This window comes from Pundamilia nyererei, unplaced genomic scaffold (assembly GCF_000239375.1).
Source record: "Pundamilia nyererei isolate P.nyererei 1_Seehausen unplaced genomic scaffold, PunNye1.0 scaffold00139, whole genome shotgun sequence".
Lineage (NCBI taxonomy): Eukaryota > Metazoa > Chordata > Actinopteri > Cichliformes > Cichlidae > Pundamilia > Pundamilia nyererei.
Window position 1 is genome coordinate 1,198,334 of NW_005187540.1, and position 17,210 is coordinate 1,215,543.

A 17,210-nucleotide genomic window follows, 5' to 3' on the forward strand; every position below is an offset into this window, starting at 1 on the left:
ACACACACACACACACAGAGTCACGCCTTCATCATCAAGTTGACGTTACAGTCGTGTACATTCATCATCAGGAGGATAACCCTAAACCCAGTCTTCATCCCAAGATGCACCTGCACTTATACAGATTCGCTCTTTGTCCCCAAAACGAGACGTGCTCCCACAATGTGTCCAACAGATTTAAGTCCCCACAGACTCTGTGATACAAGTACAAACAAATACGCGCACTCTTCAGTCCAGCCAGGGAGGATGACAGCAGGACGAGGACCTGAGAAATCCTCACCGCCTTCATGTTTATCACGTCTCTGACTCCTCACCTCAGTGACTGAACACATGAATGGTCGAGTGGGCGACACACACACACACACACACACACACACACACACACACACAGGGATGCAGCATGCTGTCCTTCCAGCACATCTTTCTGTCATCTCCAAACCAGAATCCAACAGCCAAAACTCGTTTTGTGTCTGTGGTCAAATGTCCATGTTTGTGAGGACGGGTCATCGTGTTAGACCTTCTAAGGACTTTATCTCTGGTCACTTTGGGACTCAAAGGACTGTTTGTGGGTTTGGATCAGATCAGGTTAGAATCAGATTTACATTAAAGTGACAGGAAAGACTTTTTTAGAAAATTGTTTCTTTTCAGGAAGAGAAACTTCCTGTGAGAAAGTGGACAAACGCTGAGACTGGTCACATGTTTACATCCACTCGTAATGGGCATGAATGTCATGGTAAATTTACGCTTTTAATGATTTCTTTGAACATTTATTTTCCTTTGCTGGAATCTTTACAAGAATAGATTTTTAAAAAATAAATTTTTCATTATTTTGGATTCTCTCTGAAGCAAACGGGGTCAGAGTGAACGTACAGCCAATATTTGTTTAAACGTTCATTAGGAAGCTGCACCTTGACCAGACTTCTGTCGGGGTTTTGTCCACCTTCTCAGCAGAATTATCACGGTCTGGGTGCGGCAGGCAGGCTGGACCCAAGTGCAGGACTCACGACGGCCAACGTAAACTCAGCGGCAAACAAACAGAAAACTAACTAGACTGGAATCATAACAAGGCTTCTCCAGCAGCCAGAACACAGACAGATATGAGGGTACAACATGACACAGGGCGAGCAAAACACAGGGTTAAATAGACACCAGAGTAATCAGGGAACGGGAGACAGGAGGGGCACACAGCTGGGAGAACTTAGACCGAACGAGACAAGGGAAGCAAAAGCAGACACACTGCAAACAGGACAGGAAGTATCAAAATAAAACAGGAAACACAACAGGAAGAGGCATGGACTTGACACCGATCAAAGGGAACACAGAAACAAAACGTAAGAACTAAAATCCCAGAACAAAGAACTACTAGAGCTAGAAACACAGAACCATAAACCAAAAGACTAAACACTGTCACTGACCAGGACCGTGACACGAATTGGTCAGGTTCATTTAAGGATGATTGTTCCCTGGTACAGATTCGGCTTTTAAGTGTAGTTGTAACAGCGTAGAGGTCGGGGAGGACCATGTTGTTAGCCTGATTCCAAAACCTCTTCTGATGTGTGTTTGAATACGGCTGAATTAAGATTTGTGGCCTACACTCAAAACTCAGGTCTGTGCCGAGAAACCAGCTCAGCGTGCTTATATATGCAGACAGAATTATGCTTGTTGTTGTTGTTAGTGGGGCTGTATGTACATGTCGACGCTGTGTGGAGAAGAGAAATCTAAACGAATTTCATATTTGTGTACCAAATTCCTGCTTTTTAAAATCGTGTAAGCTGTACAGTCATTCCAGTCCAGGAAAAGAACAGATTAAAGAAAATGATTAAAAAGCCGAAATGACCACGACATTCGTGCCCATGAAGATGATTCGTTCCTGTTAGAAGGGAGTTTTTCCTTCCCGCCGTCACCACCAACACTGGGTTCTCTCTGTGTTATTAAAGGGCCCGTACCTTCCACCATAAAGAGCTTTGAGGCGAGTGTTGTGATTTGGTGCTATATGAATAAAATTGAATTATTGCTGTGATGAATGTGGCGCTGCCCTCAGATGTCCATAGACCTTTGGTGCTGTTGCATGTTTACTCTCACACATTTGAGCTCATAGCTCTCAGCTGTTTTTGGATCAATCTGGAGCGTGCTGCTCAATCTCAGGTGCCGCCCCCTGCTTATGCTCCTCTTTGTCCTTGTTAACTCCTGAAAGTCCTTCTAATAAAGGCTAGCTGCAGCCCCCAATCCATCTTCTGCCCTCAGCTGTTGTCAGCGGTTCACGGTGTTTAGCTGGAGGTGTTGTCCAGGGACATGCTCACAATGAAGGGCTCTGTGGTTTACTCGGACAGGGCGAGCACCGAGGAGGGATTTTGAGGATTCGTAAAGAAGATAAATTAATCCTCTGTTTGTTTAACGGGAAGATTGAGTCTACGGAGCCCCGCAGGGGACATGGAAGGAAAAAAAAATTAAGACGGACTTTTGCGAGATCTCGCAAAAGTTTTAGCCGCATTCTTTGGCCTTCGACCTCCCGTTAGCTTCGAGCTAACGGGAGGTCGAGACCTACTACAGCCGGGAGGAACACCGCTTTCCCGGCACATCGTGCCTCGACCTCCCGGTCGGCTTTGAGCTGGCGTCCGAGTTTGTTTTGCGAGATCTCGCAAAACTCGCAAAAGTCCGTCTTAATTTTTTTTTCTCCCATGTCCCCTGCGGGGCTCCGTATGAGTCTCATAACTAAGTGATAAATAAATAAAGCTTCAGAGCTCAGGAGGCAGGAAAGGTTTTTCTTTGGAACGCCAACAAACTTGAGTGTGGTGCAGATCAAAGTGTCCATGAAGCCAGGCTTGTGCGACTCGCCATCATCCCTCCGTCAGTTACGTCTGTGTTTTATGTCAGCATACAGCCGACACGGGCGAGGTGAAGTATTCTAGTGGCTACCAGTGTTTTGAATCCAGAAGGGCCAGATGGATGCTGGTAACATTTGACTCTAAGGGGACCATAATAAATAGTATCATAGAGCCACAGATCAAGCGAGCAGCAGCGTTATCGCTTCTTTTTGGGAGGAGTCTCCCCCTGGTGGCAGTGAATATAACAGCTCTTATTTTATGAAATCGTGTTTGTTTTGTAAATTATGGTCCAGTTGGAGCCAAAGGGACGATTAAAAAAGAAGATTTTTGTTTCTCAGTCATATCTGTCGTGGTTGTGCTGTGTGGCAGGCAGGGCGAGGACCCATGTGCACGACGAAGGAAAAAACTCAAAACGGCAGCTTGCCGGAAAACTCACATCGAATACAAAGCTAAACTAGAAAACAAACCAGGAAGTGAGAACTAGTAACACAGAGGGACAAACACAGCATCGTGAGGGTACGACACGATGACAGACAGGAAAACACGAGCAGGATGGGGAACAGGTGGGAACACAGCGGGGACTAATCAGACCCAACGAGACAGGGGAGGCAAAACTAGATACGCTGATGTAGGACAAGGACTATCAAAATAAAACAGGAAACACACAGACCGAACTCAGACTCAAGACACGCAACATGAGACAACATGACATGAAACGAGGGACACGGGAGCAGAGATTAAACACAGGCTGAATCCCTAACGAAAACCAAAACCATGAACAAAAATATTTCTCATCATGTTTGGTCTCAAAACACTGTCGAGGATTCAAGAAGGTTCCATGAGTGGGCGACGTCACAGCCAGTGTCAGGTTAAGATTACGGCTGAAAATAATTTTAAAAGCCTTCGTTTGCTCCTTTTCTAAGCTGGCTTCACCCTTCGTTGTAGTAAACAGTTCAGTAAAAAGAATCTAGTCTCTGCGCTGAACTTCCTGCGCTGTCTGACTGAAAACAAACTTTTCTAATGGCGGTGCATGTGGCACGTCGAGTGCTGCGTGGCTGCGAGGCGTTGGCTCAGGAAGCGGCGCCGCTGAAGGACGGTTTTCTGACTCTTTCTGCAGGGCGTCATTCAGAAAGAAGCCGACCGTGAGAAGTCTTTGTGTTGTCAGAAAGCAGATGGCGAGCCGTTGTTTAGAGTCGTCATCTCTGCCCTTTTCACCATCTGACAGGTCTCACCCCCCTCTCCTCACCTCCTCCCCCCTCTCGCCTCTCCCTCTCTGATAAATTTGGACTGGGTGGCCTGATCGACGTGTCAGCGTTTGCTCATAAATCTCTGACATCTCCGTGTGCCAGAGACGGACTCGGCCTCACGCCTTCGTGGTTTTCACCGTGTGTCGCACGTCGGGAGTGAGGAAGAGCGCTCCGCTCGATTACGGTGGAAAAATGAGACTTTAGAGGACAAAATGAAAACGCTAAGAGCCCCAGGTACGTGACCCCTCTATCCGTTTGGATGCGGTTTCCATGGCAACAGAAGTGCAGCACGTGTCACGGCTGAGCGTTGTTATCAAGATGGAGGAAACTCTGAAAAGAAGCTGTCAGCACACTGGAAACAAAGCAGAGAGCAGGATTCATCAGAGAAACCGTACGATGACTGATGATGGTTTACAGTCCGTGTAGAAGTTTATTGTGAGCTAACAGAGTGAATTTCAGTTCAATATTCAGTCTGAATAGTTGACAAGTTAAATCAAAGTCCTTGTAGAAGTAAAATTGCTACATGTTTAAATTAACGAGGGATGCACATCTCTAATTTTTACCATGAGTTAAAAGCTGGACATAAAGCCTCACCAGTGAAATCTGAGTACAGATCCTTGTGGAAAGCAGGTCGTACAAAGTGTGACCAAAAAATTGTGAGAACACGTCCATAAAAATCGAAACTACTTCTGTAACGCTGGATCTACTGAAAAGTGATCTTTTACATTTATTTTCATCTTCAGGAAGCAGACAAAGTCACTCTGAGGACGGAGCAAAGATCCAGAAACTCTCCCCCCAAACCTAATGTGCAACCATCAGATGTTACATTTAAACTTTGCCTAAAAATGTATATTTTGACAGGATAATGTCCACAGAAGATAATGTCCACAGCAAATCATGCACAGGAAGCTTCTGGTAGCAGAGATGTAGAAACTATTGGACATGTTTTTGTTGAATAAAACTGTATGTAGGTTCAAAGGGAATGAAATACATAAAAAATGAATAGTCCCATGGGATAAGATTATTTTCTGCTTACTGAAAGTTAAAGATTGATTAAAGATGCTTCGTTCTGCGTTTTTTTTTTTTTTTTATCTTTAGCGTTTTCTCCAGAGACAAAGAACAGAAGAAGAAACACCTTCAAACAACCAGAAAACCTAAAAGTGGGACACAAATTCTCCAAACTCTCTTACAAAATGCTTGCTTTTAAACTTCATGTGTCTCAGATGCTGGTTTTTACATTTTCATCTGCAGACACTCACAGGATGCAGTGGTTCATTGTTGGATGGCATTCCCGGGAATCTCACAGCGATATCTGCACTGTGGATTTACTGTATGAGGTGAAGTTTGGGTAAAATCCAAAAGTCCCATCTGTTTGTCAGCTGAAACACTGAACACCACATGCGGTGAAACATTTCTGTTCAGTGCAGCAGGTGCTGGAGATTTTAATCACCCTAAATGAGACATTACAGACTGGTCTCACATATGTCGGCAGATGTTTTCCTTTGGTACTTAGTCTGGAAATGTCTGCAGTAACCTAGAAAATTAGAAAGTGGAGCTTTTTCAGATGTGGTTAATGTTGCTGAGAAAGTAAACATTAGAATACGTGTAAAATATGGAGAACATAACAGTTAAAAACGCACACATTTTACTGGTACTAAAATAATTGGATAAGCAGAAGAAGATGGATGGATGGACGGTTGGATGGATCGATGATGGATGGATGGACGGTTGGATGGATCGATGATGGATGGATGGACGGTTGGATGATTGGATGGACTGACGGATGGATCGATGATGGATGGATGGACGGTTGGATGGTTGGATGGTCAGATGGATGAATGAGTGGATGGATGCACACGTGCTGTATAACAGACACCTTTGTGAAAAGCGTACCTCTGAGGCGTGGATCCTGTTGGCGTTTGATGCGTAGAGTTGTATATGTCATGCTGTTGTGCGTGTTTACAGTTTTTCTCAGTCGCTTTGGTGCGTTTCTCAGATCAGAATTGAAATTCTCATAACTATTAGTTCAACCTCCACAACACTCAGTCATTTGTGCACATCATAGTAGCAATTTCTCCTCTCTCTGAACAAACTGCAAGTGATTTTGGACATGAATCAGTTGCTTCCATACATTTCCCTGCTGCTTTCTGACATTTCCATTTGCTTATGTCATGTCAGTCAAAAGTAATCATACCTATGGATGCTGAATAGTCGTTCCCAATAAAACTAATAGTCATACATCCATTGCTTAAGTCATCACACACAAAATTGTTGAACTAGTTATCACATGCCAAATACTGGCCATCTGTCAAGCAAATCCTATACCTTTCTGTATCATTGTTCCTGGAAATGTCTCCGAAATTGAACAATTGATCTCAGGTGAATTACAGCTGTCACTCATGAGGAGGCTCTACCAAATGGGTGATTTCATGTTTACATGTATTCTACAGTGAACAAGTGACTGTAGCATATTTTTCTTTTGCACACTTCTGTAGGATTACAAACACTTCTACACAATGGAAATGTGAAACGTACGTATTCAGTGTCTCAGTTACTCACAAGACTCCCATAACATCTACAGTGACTTTACTGCACATTTCAGATGGCTGTACAGGTAGGCCATAGTGCTGTCGTCAGCATTTTCAGGAGTCACCAATTGTTTTTGCAATGGGAAACACTGAAATTATAAACTGTCATAGTGGAAACATGACAATGCCATTTGACCATCTTGTTCATAAAGATGGTGTCAAGACTTTTCATTTTGATGGCACTGACAGTTTCGTTGACATGGATACTTGCTTTTGAGGTATGGATAATCAATTCTGTGCATGTGACGTGCTTTTGCAGGCTATCCACTAGGTTTTGCAGTTTGCACTAATTGTTTTGGGAAATGCACTAACTGCTGTGCAAATGTTAATGGTGTTCTGAGAAACGCACCAAAGCGACTGAGAAAAACTGTAATATCAGGAAGCTGTTTTGTAAATGATTTTCTCAAGCAGCTTGCTGCTGACCCATTTAAGCTACAGGCCGGCTCTATTTAAAGCATCGAAAAAGAATCTCATTTGTCTTCTGCTCCTGAAAGCCAGGAAGAACTTTTCAAATGCAGCCAACAGGAGCATGGATGTCATGTGTGAATGCTGTTTACCCAGAACACAAACGTGTCCACATACTTCTGGCTGTACAGTGACGCTCTCACACAGACAACATGATGCAAGCAGTGACTCACCTGAGCTCGTCTCCTCTGAGGTTTTAGGAGCAGCTGTGTGACCTCCATCTTCTCTGCCACACCTGGAGTTTCTGTTTTCAGTCTCTGACAGAACACGCACAGGTTCGTTCAGCACAAACTTCCTGAATTCACCTGAGATCTGCTCCAAAGGTTCGTACACACCTGCTTCGGGTCCTCGGAGTCTTATTCTTGATCTCCCCCAGTCGGGGTTTCTTTGCAGCAGCTCCTGAAAGCCGAAGGCTCTGCCTCCTGTTCTACTTTTAGAAACTCTCGAAACCACAAATAAATCAGCAGTCTGAGAAAGAAGTCCTTTATTAGGTTGATGAGGAACTGTGAGGTCTTTAATGTTATGATCCTGATTATTCAGGACTACATGTGAAAAAGATCTGCAGTTAACAGGAAGCCAATGAGAAGAAAAACTGACGTTCAAAAACTGTTCAACTGAAGACGTTTCAGGGAGCTCTTAGAGCAGCCCGATAATACTCCCATCATTTCTCTCATGTCCTGTGAACTCGTATTCTGTCTGAGTGATTGATCAGTGTGCTCAAATATCTCAAACTGCTGCCTGTGCTCGTCCAGCCTGCTGAGGCTCTAAAATCTTACTTCCTGTTGTGCTGATTTATCCACTTCCTGTTAAGCTTTCCCTTCAGCAGGAAGTTGTAGGAGCCAGCTGGGCGGCCTCTCGGAGAGGCTCAGACGCTGGAGGATGCATTGAGATAAAACGATCACCTGAGGTCCTGAGTTCAAATGCAGCCGGAGCCTTTTGGTGTAGTTTTTGTTCCTCTGGTGCTTTTATTACAAACATCATGATGGAAATCGAACTACTTCATCTTCATGTTACTGTAGCTCGCTGGTGGGTGTGTCTCCTGCTGACTGTCAGGGTCAGAGTTCATTTGAGTGACTGTGAATCTCTCTATGACTTCTGATTGAAATCCTTTCTTCCTTCCTTCCTTTCTTCCTTCCTTTCTTCCTTTCTTCCTTCTCTGGTCTCGTTCTGGTTTACAGTTCAGGGTCGGAGCTTGTGTTTCTCTGCTCTCAGCCAAACAAAGACACACACGATCTCAGGAGCGTCTGAGCGTCGCACTTCAAACATCCTTTCTCCGTAGTTGCATAGCAACGGACGGTCGGCGCTCCCGGCTTGGCGAGCAGCTGAAGAAAAGCCCCTTTCAGTGCACATCACAGTGAGGGCTCAAAGAACTGAATGAAATAGATTTTTTTGCCCATAAATTATAAATTCAGGCTGTGAATTTGATTTCCCAGCAGCCTTTTGGCTTTAACGTGAAATCAAAGGCAGTAACGGCGCCGCTGAGCCGGTTGTTCTTTGAACGGGAAGCTTTTCCCCTGTGTTGGCTCACATTTGTGACCCTCTAAGATGAAGCTGAAGACAGCGGCTGTAACAGAAATCAGTGGGAGTGTCCTGTGGGTCTGCGTAAACTGAATGGATTCAAATATCCATCCATCTTCATCCGCTTTGTCCGGGGCCGGGTCGCGGGGGCAGCAGCCTAAGCAGAGAGGCCCAGACCTCCCTCTCCCCAGCCACCTCCTCCAGCTTATCCGGGGGAATACCAAGGCGTTCCCAGGCCAGCCGAGAGATATAATCTCTCCAGCGTGTCCTGGGTCTGCCCCGGGGCCTCCTCCCGGTGGGACATGCCCGGAACACCTCACCCAGGAGGCGCCCAGGGGGCATCCTTGTCAGATGCCCGAACCACCTCAGCTGGCTCCTTTCCATGTGGAGCAGCAGCTGCTCTACTCTGAGCCCCTCCCGGATGGCCGAACTTCTCACCCGATCTCTAAGGGAGAGGCCAGCCACCCTTCGGAGGAAGCTCATTTCTGCCGCTTGTATCCGCGATCTCGTTCAAATATCCTGAAATAGGAAACAGAAAAAACAAAAACGGAAATAGGAAAAAATAGGTTTCCAAATGCACAAGGGAAGTGTTTCTGGGGAGACAATAAGCCGACGGACGAGTGTGCTTTTGCAGCGTTTTTCTTATTGCTGGTGTTTTCTTAAGTTGCAGTACGTTTGGCCTCTCAGGGCCACCGTAAATTATAGATCCCCTAGATCGTTTTAGGGCACGGTGGTGAGCCCTGTTGCCGCACAGCAAGAAGGTCCTGAGTTCAATTCCACCATCAGGCCGGGTTTGCATGTTCTGTTCAGCTTCCTCCCACCATCTAAAGTCATGCAGTTAGTGCGGATAGGTTAATCGATTAATCTAAATTGCCCGTAGGTGTGAATGTGAGTGCGAATAGTTGTCTGTGTGTTGGCCCTGCGACATGGCGACCTGTCCAGGGTATACCCCGCCTCTTGCCCTATGACAGCTGGGATAGGCTCCAGCGGCCCCGCGACCCTGAAAAAGAGAAGCGGATGCATGGGTGGATTTAACTTCCGCGTCTGACAGCTGTGATCACATTCAAATAGGTTCGTAGTAAAGACCCACTTGTTGCATTTCTGTTACAGGAAACTAACAAGCTGCACGTTCGAATCAGTCGTGAACTTTTTGAATAATTTTCTGGTGGGACAGAGAAGATGATCCCAACATGTACGTGCCCTGACTTTGTTTCAAATCAAATCAAATCGGTGGACGTCATGTGTTATCCAGTGTGATGTGATGCAAATCAGCACAGTGTTAGGTCACAGAGGACCGTGCACGGTAGCAGTCGCCCCCTGCTGGGCATTAAAAATATTTCAGGTTAAAGGTGTGTTGGGTTCATTTCTCACCTTTGTTAAAGACGAGCACCAGAGTGCAGACGGAAGTTTACTTTGCTGTTTTAGTTTCTGTGGAATAATCCTGAGTAAACGTTAAGTACTGAAGTGAAGTCACAGCACGGGAAGGTTTCTAAGCTCATCTAAGTTGACGCACACGACATTCAGAAAAACCAAAGCAGCAACAAAAAACCCACAAAAAGCACAAAAAGGCAAAAAACTACAAAAGACTGAAAAGCAGCACAAAGCCTTTTCGCCTCAGTCGTGTGCAGGATGAAATCAGAGCTCACGTCTCTTTGATCCTTCTGTTCTGCTTTATGAATCAAAGCTCTGAGATTACAGATTCATGGAAGTGTGTGTCTCTGAGTGTGAGTGTGTGCGTCAGTTGGATGATGACTGACACTCTGCTCATTCACATCACTGATGTGCCGTCAGCATCGACAGCATCCAGCTGTTTTCCTTCACCGCGGAAAGTCTGCAGCTGCGGCGCGGAGACAACGACGCCCCCGTTCCCTGAACTAAAAGGTTCAGGCGGGTTCAAGATGACATTTCACAAACAGCTCGCTCTTGTTTTATTTAAATTTTTGCCTTTTCTCAGGAGAAAAGATTCAAAAAGGAAAAAGGAAAAGATAATGTGATAGGTAAATGGAAATGTGACCTGATTCCTGCATTAATTAAAATGACAAAAACAAAACATGAAAACAAGAAATGATAGAACAAGAGTGGAGCTTTACTAAAGTACAGCGCCACTGCTCTGCTACAGCTCCACAGACTGTACAGAAAGGATGGACACAGTCACCGCTGTGCCATGTTGCAACATGATGCTGTAACTCCTCAGTAAAATCACATAATCACAGTAAGCAGGTCGTATTTTAACTGAGGAATTTCCACTTTGACCCCGTGCTGTGTTTCTGCTGTCTTCACAGCAGAAAGTGAAGCCCAGGGGGTGAGAGCAGGGAGCTAATAAACCAGAGCCTCCGTTTCACCTGCTGACCTGCTCACCAATTTAACAAGAGCTGGAGAGACGGCCTGCTCGGTGAGCAGCAGCTGATTACCTCCCTGAGGGGGAGGACGGAGGTTTGAGACCACGCTGCTCCAGGTTTTTAGCTCCGTGCTGACATTAGCAGTCTGTGCGCTCTCCCTCTGGATGTGACCACCAGTTTTTATTGCAGAAATATCATCGCTCCACAAAGTTCTTACCCAGTACGCTGTGTGCATCCTTCAACTTTAAGGCACTGGTTCACATTGAAATGTTTCTAAAAGCTCCCTGCCGTGAACATCATGAACGCCATCAGTAAACAGGTGCTTCACACCTGCAGAACGTCCCTCTGACCTGTCTCTCTCATCCAGGAAGGTGCTGAAGCAGATTCCTCTGGGTGACCTTCGACCCGACGAGACGGTTAGAGCCACTCAGGAGGCCCAGCTGCTGTCTCAGCTGCACCACCCGGCGATACTGACCTTCTACCACAGCTTCCTGGAGAGAGACGCCTTCTGTATAATCACAGAGTACTGCCAGGTAACAGGAACCAGGAGCACTCACAGGGAGAGACTGAATCCCTTTGATCCAAAACCTCACCTAACAAAAATAACCTCAGTAAATTCAGTTGGACCTTCAGTGTTCAGCAGTTAAAGAGGCCACGCCCCCAATAATGCAACCATCAAGTGTTAAAAAACGAACGTGTGAAGGATTTAAAACAGTTGCAGTGACCAGAGGAAACTAGTCTTTGTTTGCTCCTGTTCTAACCTCACTGCTGGAGCCTCAAGTGGACGTTAGAGGAACTGCAGGCTTTGCTTTTCTGCTTCTTATTTATAGCTGAATGTAGATCACTCACAGTAGCTAACGGAGCTAACTACACCAGCTTGTTTGAATGAGCGTTTTAAGTCCCAGAGAGACATATGGTGGTAAAGTCTTTTCTTTTGGTAGCATTTCAGCATGCTTGGGTTGACTGTTCTCCCCCACTGCCGGCATGGTTCCCATTTTCAGCCTTGGAGCTTGAGGCCTGATTGAAACACTGCCTGTTTGTGGGAGACACGCCTGATGTGGGTTCAAACTCTCGGTCATCTACCACGGGAACATGGGTTCGTGCTAACTTGCCGTCCGTCTGTAATGCGCAGAGTTCAAGCTGCCTTAAGCCAACCTGCCCAACGCAGCTGTTAGAGTTTGTTCCTGATCGGGTTTAACATGCCTCCCTGTCTTACGTTTCTTACACCTGCATGTCTGGTTCGTTTGACGTTGCAGTGAAACCGAGTGCTCTCTTTGTCCGCGGCCGCCGTGCTCTTCAAAAACATCCTCACCTCAGTCACAACACATGAGGAAGTAAGAATGAAGCAACCGTGACAAAAGCTGCAGATCTGCAGGTTTGCATCAGCGAACGTTGGGCCTGTGGAGAGCCGCTCTGTCTGATAAAGACACAATGAAGCAACAGCCTGAAACCGAACCCCCCGCCCCTCCCTCCACGCCATCTTTCACGCCTGCTGTCTCGATGACACCAGGTGCCGTCTTCACACTCAGCCTCTCCACTAATGACTCTCACGCTGCCTTCATCTCCACTCGTGTTTTTCTCTGCCTCCCTCACTCGGAGTATCCCCCTCGCCCGCTCGTTTGCGTCACCTGACGGCGATCCTCCCCCCTCATTACCCAGCTCTCTCCCCCCTCCCCCACCTCCTTCAGCATCTCCTGAAGATTTGAATCACTGCTGCAGAACAGTTCACGAAGCTTCCCGTGCTTCTGTGCTGCCAACCGGCTGGTTTTCTGTTCTACAAACACACAGACTGAACAATATTTAGGCCTTTTGTGAGGATTTAGTGTAATTCAACACACTTAAGCATGAACAGGCTGCGCCTTTGGAGATCTTAAGAGCTACTGTTTCTGTTCACCCCATTACCCACAATCCCCTGCAGAGCTGTGGACGACTCTGAGGCATTGCTTCAGCCTGATAGAGTGAGCAGAAAAATCTGATTTGACGAAGAAAAAACCGGAAATCACATCGTCTTATAAAATCCAGAACTGAGCAAACAAAGCTGTTTGAACTTTCCTTTAATATCTCAGTAATCTGATTATAATCGTCGGCACATCAGCGGACGGGCTGCAGTTAGCTGCTGCTGGCAGTTGGTGCGGCTCCTTTTAATTGCATCAGTCTGACAGAACGTGAACACGCCAGGCTGAGAGCGAACAGCAGTACCGACCTGTAGCTGGAGCTTCAGCCGCACGTTAATGAGCTGCTGGAGTGAAGCTCTCTGACTTCTGGCTGCAGGCGTTCCCAAACTGGTCTGCTGTCAAAGCTTCCTTCATTTCACACAGAAGCTGAGACGAAAGCCTGAGCCACTCAGGAGCTGCTACTGTGGAGTGAAGTGGAATGACACATGCACTTCAGTCAATGAGTGACGCATCACTTCCTCCTCGCTGTGCCCTCAGGATCAGGATCTGGACTGTAAGATAGGAGAGGTGAGACGAGCTGGGCGGAGCCTTCCTGAAAGCCAGGTCGTTGATTGGCTCATCCAGCTCCTGCTCGGCCTTCGCTACATACACGACAGGTGCAGTTTTCTATTATTTCCTCTAAAGTCGTCTTTGGCTTTATATGTTTGTCCTGTTTCTGAAGCGAATCTGCTCCACATGTTTTATCTGCTGACACTTGGTAGTTAAGTAGAAACACGTTTTGTGGTTTAATGAGATTCTAGGTGACAACAAAAAGTCACAAAAACAGTAACATTTGTAGCTGTTTAATATTAGAACAAATGACTGCAGACTGAAGTGGCTTCAGTTTGCAACCTGCTTTTTATCTGCTGTGCTGCTCTCTGCAGGCGGATCCTCCACCGAGATCTGAAGGCCAAGAACATCTTCCTGAAACGAAACCTCGTTAAAATCGGTGAGCGTCCTCTTTGTGCTGCTGCTGCGAAGGCTTGCGGTACTTTCCTCACGTTTGTGCGTGTATTACAAAACTGTCTGCTGCCTAAAAGGGCTTCTTCCTCTCACTAACAGCAACAACAACAAACAGGGCCGCAAATAGAAGCGTGCTTCCAGCTAACGAGTGGGTAGTAACGCAGGAGGAAGTGGGTTTACGCTGAGTGTGTGGAGTGTAAACTCAGCAGATTGTTGCTGCCGTCTGCAGTTTTGAACCAGAACTCTGTGAGAGTTTAGTTTACCAGCTGCACACACGGAGCACCGACGCCACAGAGACGCTGCAGATCTACTGTGCAGTCATGTGAGCGGCGTTACGTTCGGCACAGTTAGTGGTTTCCAGTAGCTGTCAGCAAAGGTGTCGTCTCACTGTGTCACGATCAGCCTTATGTTAATCAGATATTCAAATGCATCAGCGTAGAATTAGAAGTTCCAGATCTGTATCCACAGATTTGCTCATTCACTCATTGGCTGTTGCTTTGGAGCTGTCGGGGTCAGTAGCGGACACTCTGGTCCATTTCCATTGGAGTAGTGCGTTCTCCAACTTTAAATGTTCATTGTGTGTTTCACAGCTGAGCGACCGAGTGTCTCTGACTCTCCGCGGCTCCGTTGCTGCTACAGAAGTTATTTAAACCTCTGACGTCTCGGCTCAGGTGCTCTTCGTGGTCTCAGAGCGTGATGTTCCCACGTCCAGCTCTGAAGAGCTTTTTGTCGCTGTTTGAGGGCTGCTGGAGGTGAATAATGCAGCTTTGCTCTTTATAGACAGAACAAAAAAGCGTGGTGAGGATCACGCAGGTCTGTGGATCGTTCAGTATCTGTGGGATGTATGTACCTGTGACGTTATCGGCCCACCGTGACACAGAGCATGTGTTTGGCGTGTGCAGGTCCAGGTGTTCACGGACCTTCTGCAGGTTCTTTAGATGTTCAGATTCAGTTTAACAGCAGATCAGTCATCAGGATGATGCTTCTCATATTTCCAGGTGACTTTGGTGTTTCCTGCCTGCTGATGGGATCATGTGACCTGGCCACCACCTTCACAGGGACTCCGTACTACATGAGCCCAGAGGTGCTGAGCCACCAGGGCTACGACTGCAAATCTGACATCTGGTAACCTTTGAAAGGCCCCGTGTGCAGTGTTGGTATTAATATTCCTTTTTGACTGGTGCTCAATTTTGTATTTTCAAAATAGAATTAAAATAGTTGTTATTGGTTATTATAGTTATTTTTATCAGGCGGATGATGTGTGTCTCATGTTCTGCCTTTGGACCTTGTCTCCTTTTCTTCTGACCACACATTTGCAAAGCTCAGCTTAGTTTTTGGTCGTTCGTGACGTTTCGGGTATTTAGTGTCGGATCAAACCGCTTCGGGCGTGATCAGAATCTTTGGCCGGTTTGAAGTTTTTAAGGATTTGAGACCGACTCTGAGATGAGGAGTGTGGCTGCAGGCTGCTGTCTGTGTGGAAGCTCTGAGCCTCCTTCAGACAAAACATGTTCTTTGTCATTGTGAAACAAGATGAAAGGGATTCAGATAAAAAGCCCAGACCTCGGTTAAAGGGAATTTCACACCAGCTTTGTGCAGCTTCATTTCCCTCTGCTGTGATTGGTTCTGAGCTGGAGGCTGTACAGGTGCATCGTGGGAAGGGCTGATGGAGGAACGCCTGCAGGTGGAGAGCAGGAATTCATTTAACTGCTGCTGCTGCAGGAAGGAAAGCGAACGGGCTGCAGTCAGAGACTTTCCTGCAGATTTTACCCACAGATCCAGTTTTCACGTTCTGTACCTGAGGAGGAGTGGAGAGGCGCCGTGCAGGCTGCAGTATAACGAGGAAATGATGCTGAACAGGACACACTGGTGTAAATCACACCACAAATTGTAAATCCTGATATTTTTGTCATCCAGGTTGCTCGGCACAGTTGGTGTACATTTAAGTTTTAGGAGGATAAAGGCGTGCGTTTGTTGTCCCTGCGGTCTGAAGCGGTCCCTGAAGAAGGCGTTTGTTCCACAGATGTTTGTGCAACTTTCAAATTGAATCTGTGACGCAGCCGACTGAGTTTAACATGCAGAGAGGCCTCTGCCAAGATCCAGCGAGGACGAGATGAGCCTGATCTCGCTTGCATCCTTGACGGCAGAGAAATAATCAAAAAGAGCTGACAGCAGCAGGCGGGACAGCGACTCAGACACGCGTTCAGTCGACGTGTGGAGCGCAGAGGTGGCCTGACAGGGTGAAAGATGAGACGGAGAGAGCTGCTCCGGGAAGTCAGCGTGGGACTGACGTTTCCAGTTAGAGTTCAGGACCGAAAGATGCTTTTATTGTGATGTGTGATGTAATCACATGTAATCACGTGTGTTCGGTGAGTGATCGGTGCAGACTGTGCACAACAGGAAATGAGGGAGAATAACAGACAGTGCTCTAAATGAATCACATGAACGTTTTCAGTAACATTACTGCAGTAAATTCAGTAATCACATTACAGTCACAGTTATATAATTACTCATGTTACAAAGGCTCTTCAGGTATCTGCACACTGGGTGGAGAGGAATGTTTTCTTCCTGCAGCTGATTTCAGGTCTGTGCTGGTGGAGGAGAGCGGCGGAGCCGTCACATTACTGTTACAGTTACTGTGCAAAAGCGCCGACGCACAGAGTGCTGTCAAAGCTGCAGCAGGTAACAAAGCAGCGACGAGCAGTCACCTGTTCGTGTGTCCACGGCTGAATCACCGCGGCGCTCTGATGCGTCTGGGTCGGTTTTCGTCTTTGCTTTGTGTTCGTACATAAATACTAAGAGAAAGATCGCGTGTGTCCTCGTTAGGATAGGGATTCGTGTTGGTGTGTGGAATTGTTCCTCTAACTGTTAATCATGTGGTAATGCATGTGTAGTCCTTTTAAGGAGTAACGTGAAAATGATGTAACAACTGGTCTAACGAATCTCCGGCGAGGAGCTGAGTAAACAGCCGTCTGAACCACAGCGATCTCTCTCACCAACACCAGTTTGTGTTTATACCAAAGTCAGTGTAACTTTTAACTCGAATAACTAAACATAAAAATATTTACAAGAATATTCTTATGCAAATTTTAATGATGTGACTTAGATTCAGTGTTTCTCAAATCATCAATATTATTCTCTGTCTCGTGCTTTCAGTTGAATTTTATTTAAATCACAGGAACAGTCACTTCAAGATGCTTTATATCGTAAGATAAAGATCCTGCACCCCAACAATCAAACTTTGGCGACAGTGGGAAGGAAAAACTCCCTTTTAACAGGAAGAAACCTCCAGCAGAACCAGGCTCAGGGAGGGGCGGGGCCATCTGCTGTGATT

General features: G+C 46.3%; 1 protein-coding gene across 2 annotated transcripts in view; it reads left to right on the top strand.

Annotated features, from left to right (window-relative positions):
• nek11 (NIMA-related kinase 11) overlaps nt 1–17,210 on the top strand; it is a 65,264-nt gene that overhangs the window by 5,293 nt on the left and 42,761 nt on the right. The window contains exons 1-5 of one of the 2 annotated variants that reach the window (XM_005744166.1): nt 5,371–5,409; nt 11,350–11,515; nt 13,415–13,533; nt 13,801–13,865; nt 14,878–15,004. In XM_005744166.1, coding sequence (XP_005744223.1) covers nt 5,405–5,409; nt 11,350–11,515; nt 13,415–13,533; nt 13,801–13,865; nt 14,878–15,004 — 482 coding nt within the window. In that variant the 5' untranslated portion in view covers nt 5,371–5,404. Of the gene's footprint in view, nt 1–5,370; nt 5,410–11,349; nt 11,516–13,414; nt 13,534–13,800; nt 13,866–14,877; nt 15,005–17,210 lie in introns of those variants that run through there. The other variant, XM_005744165.1, reaches the window with a different exon arrangement.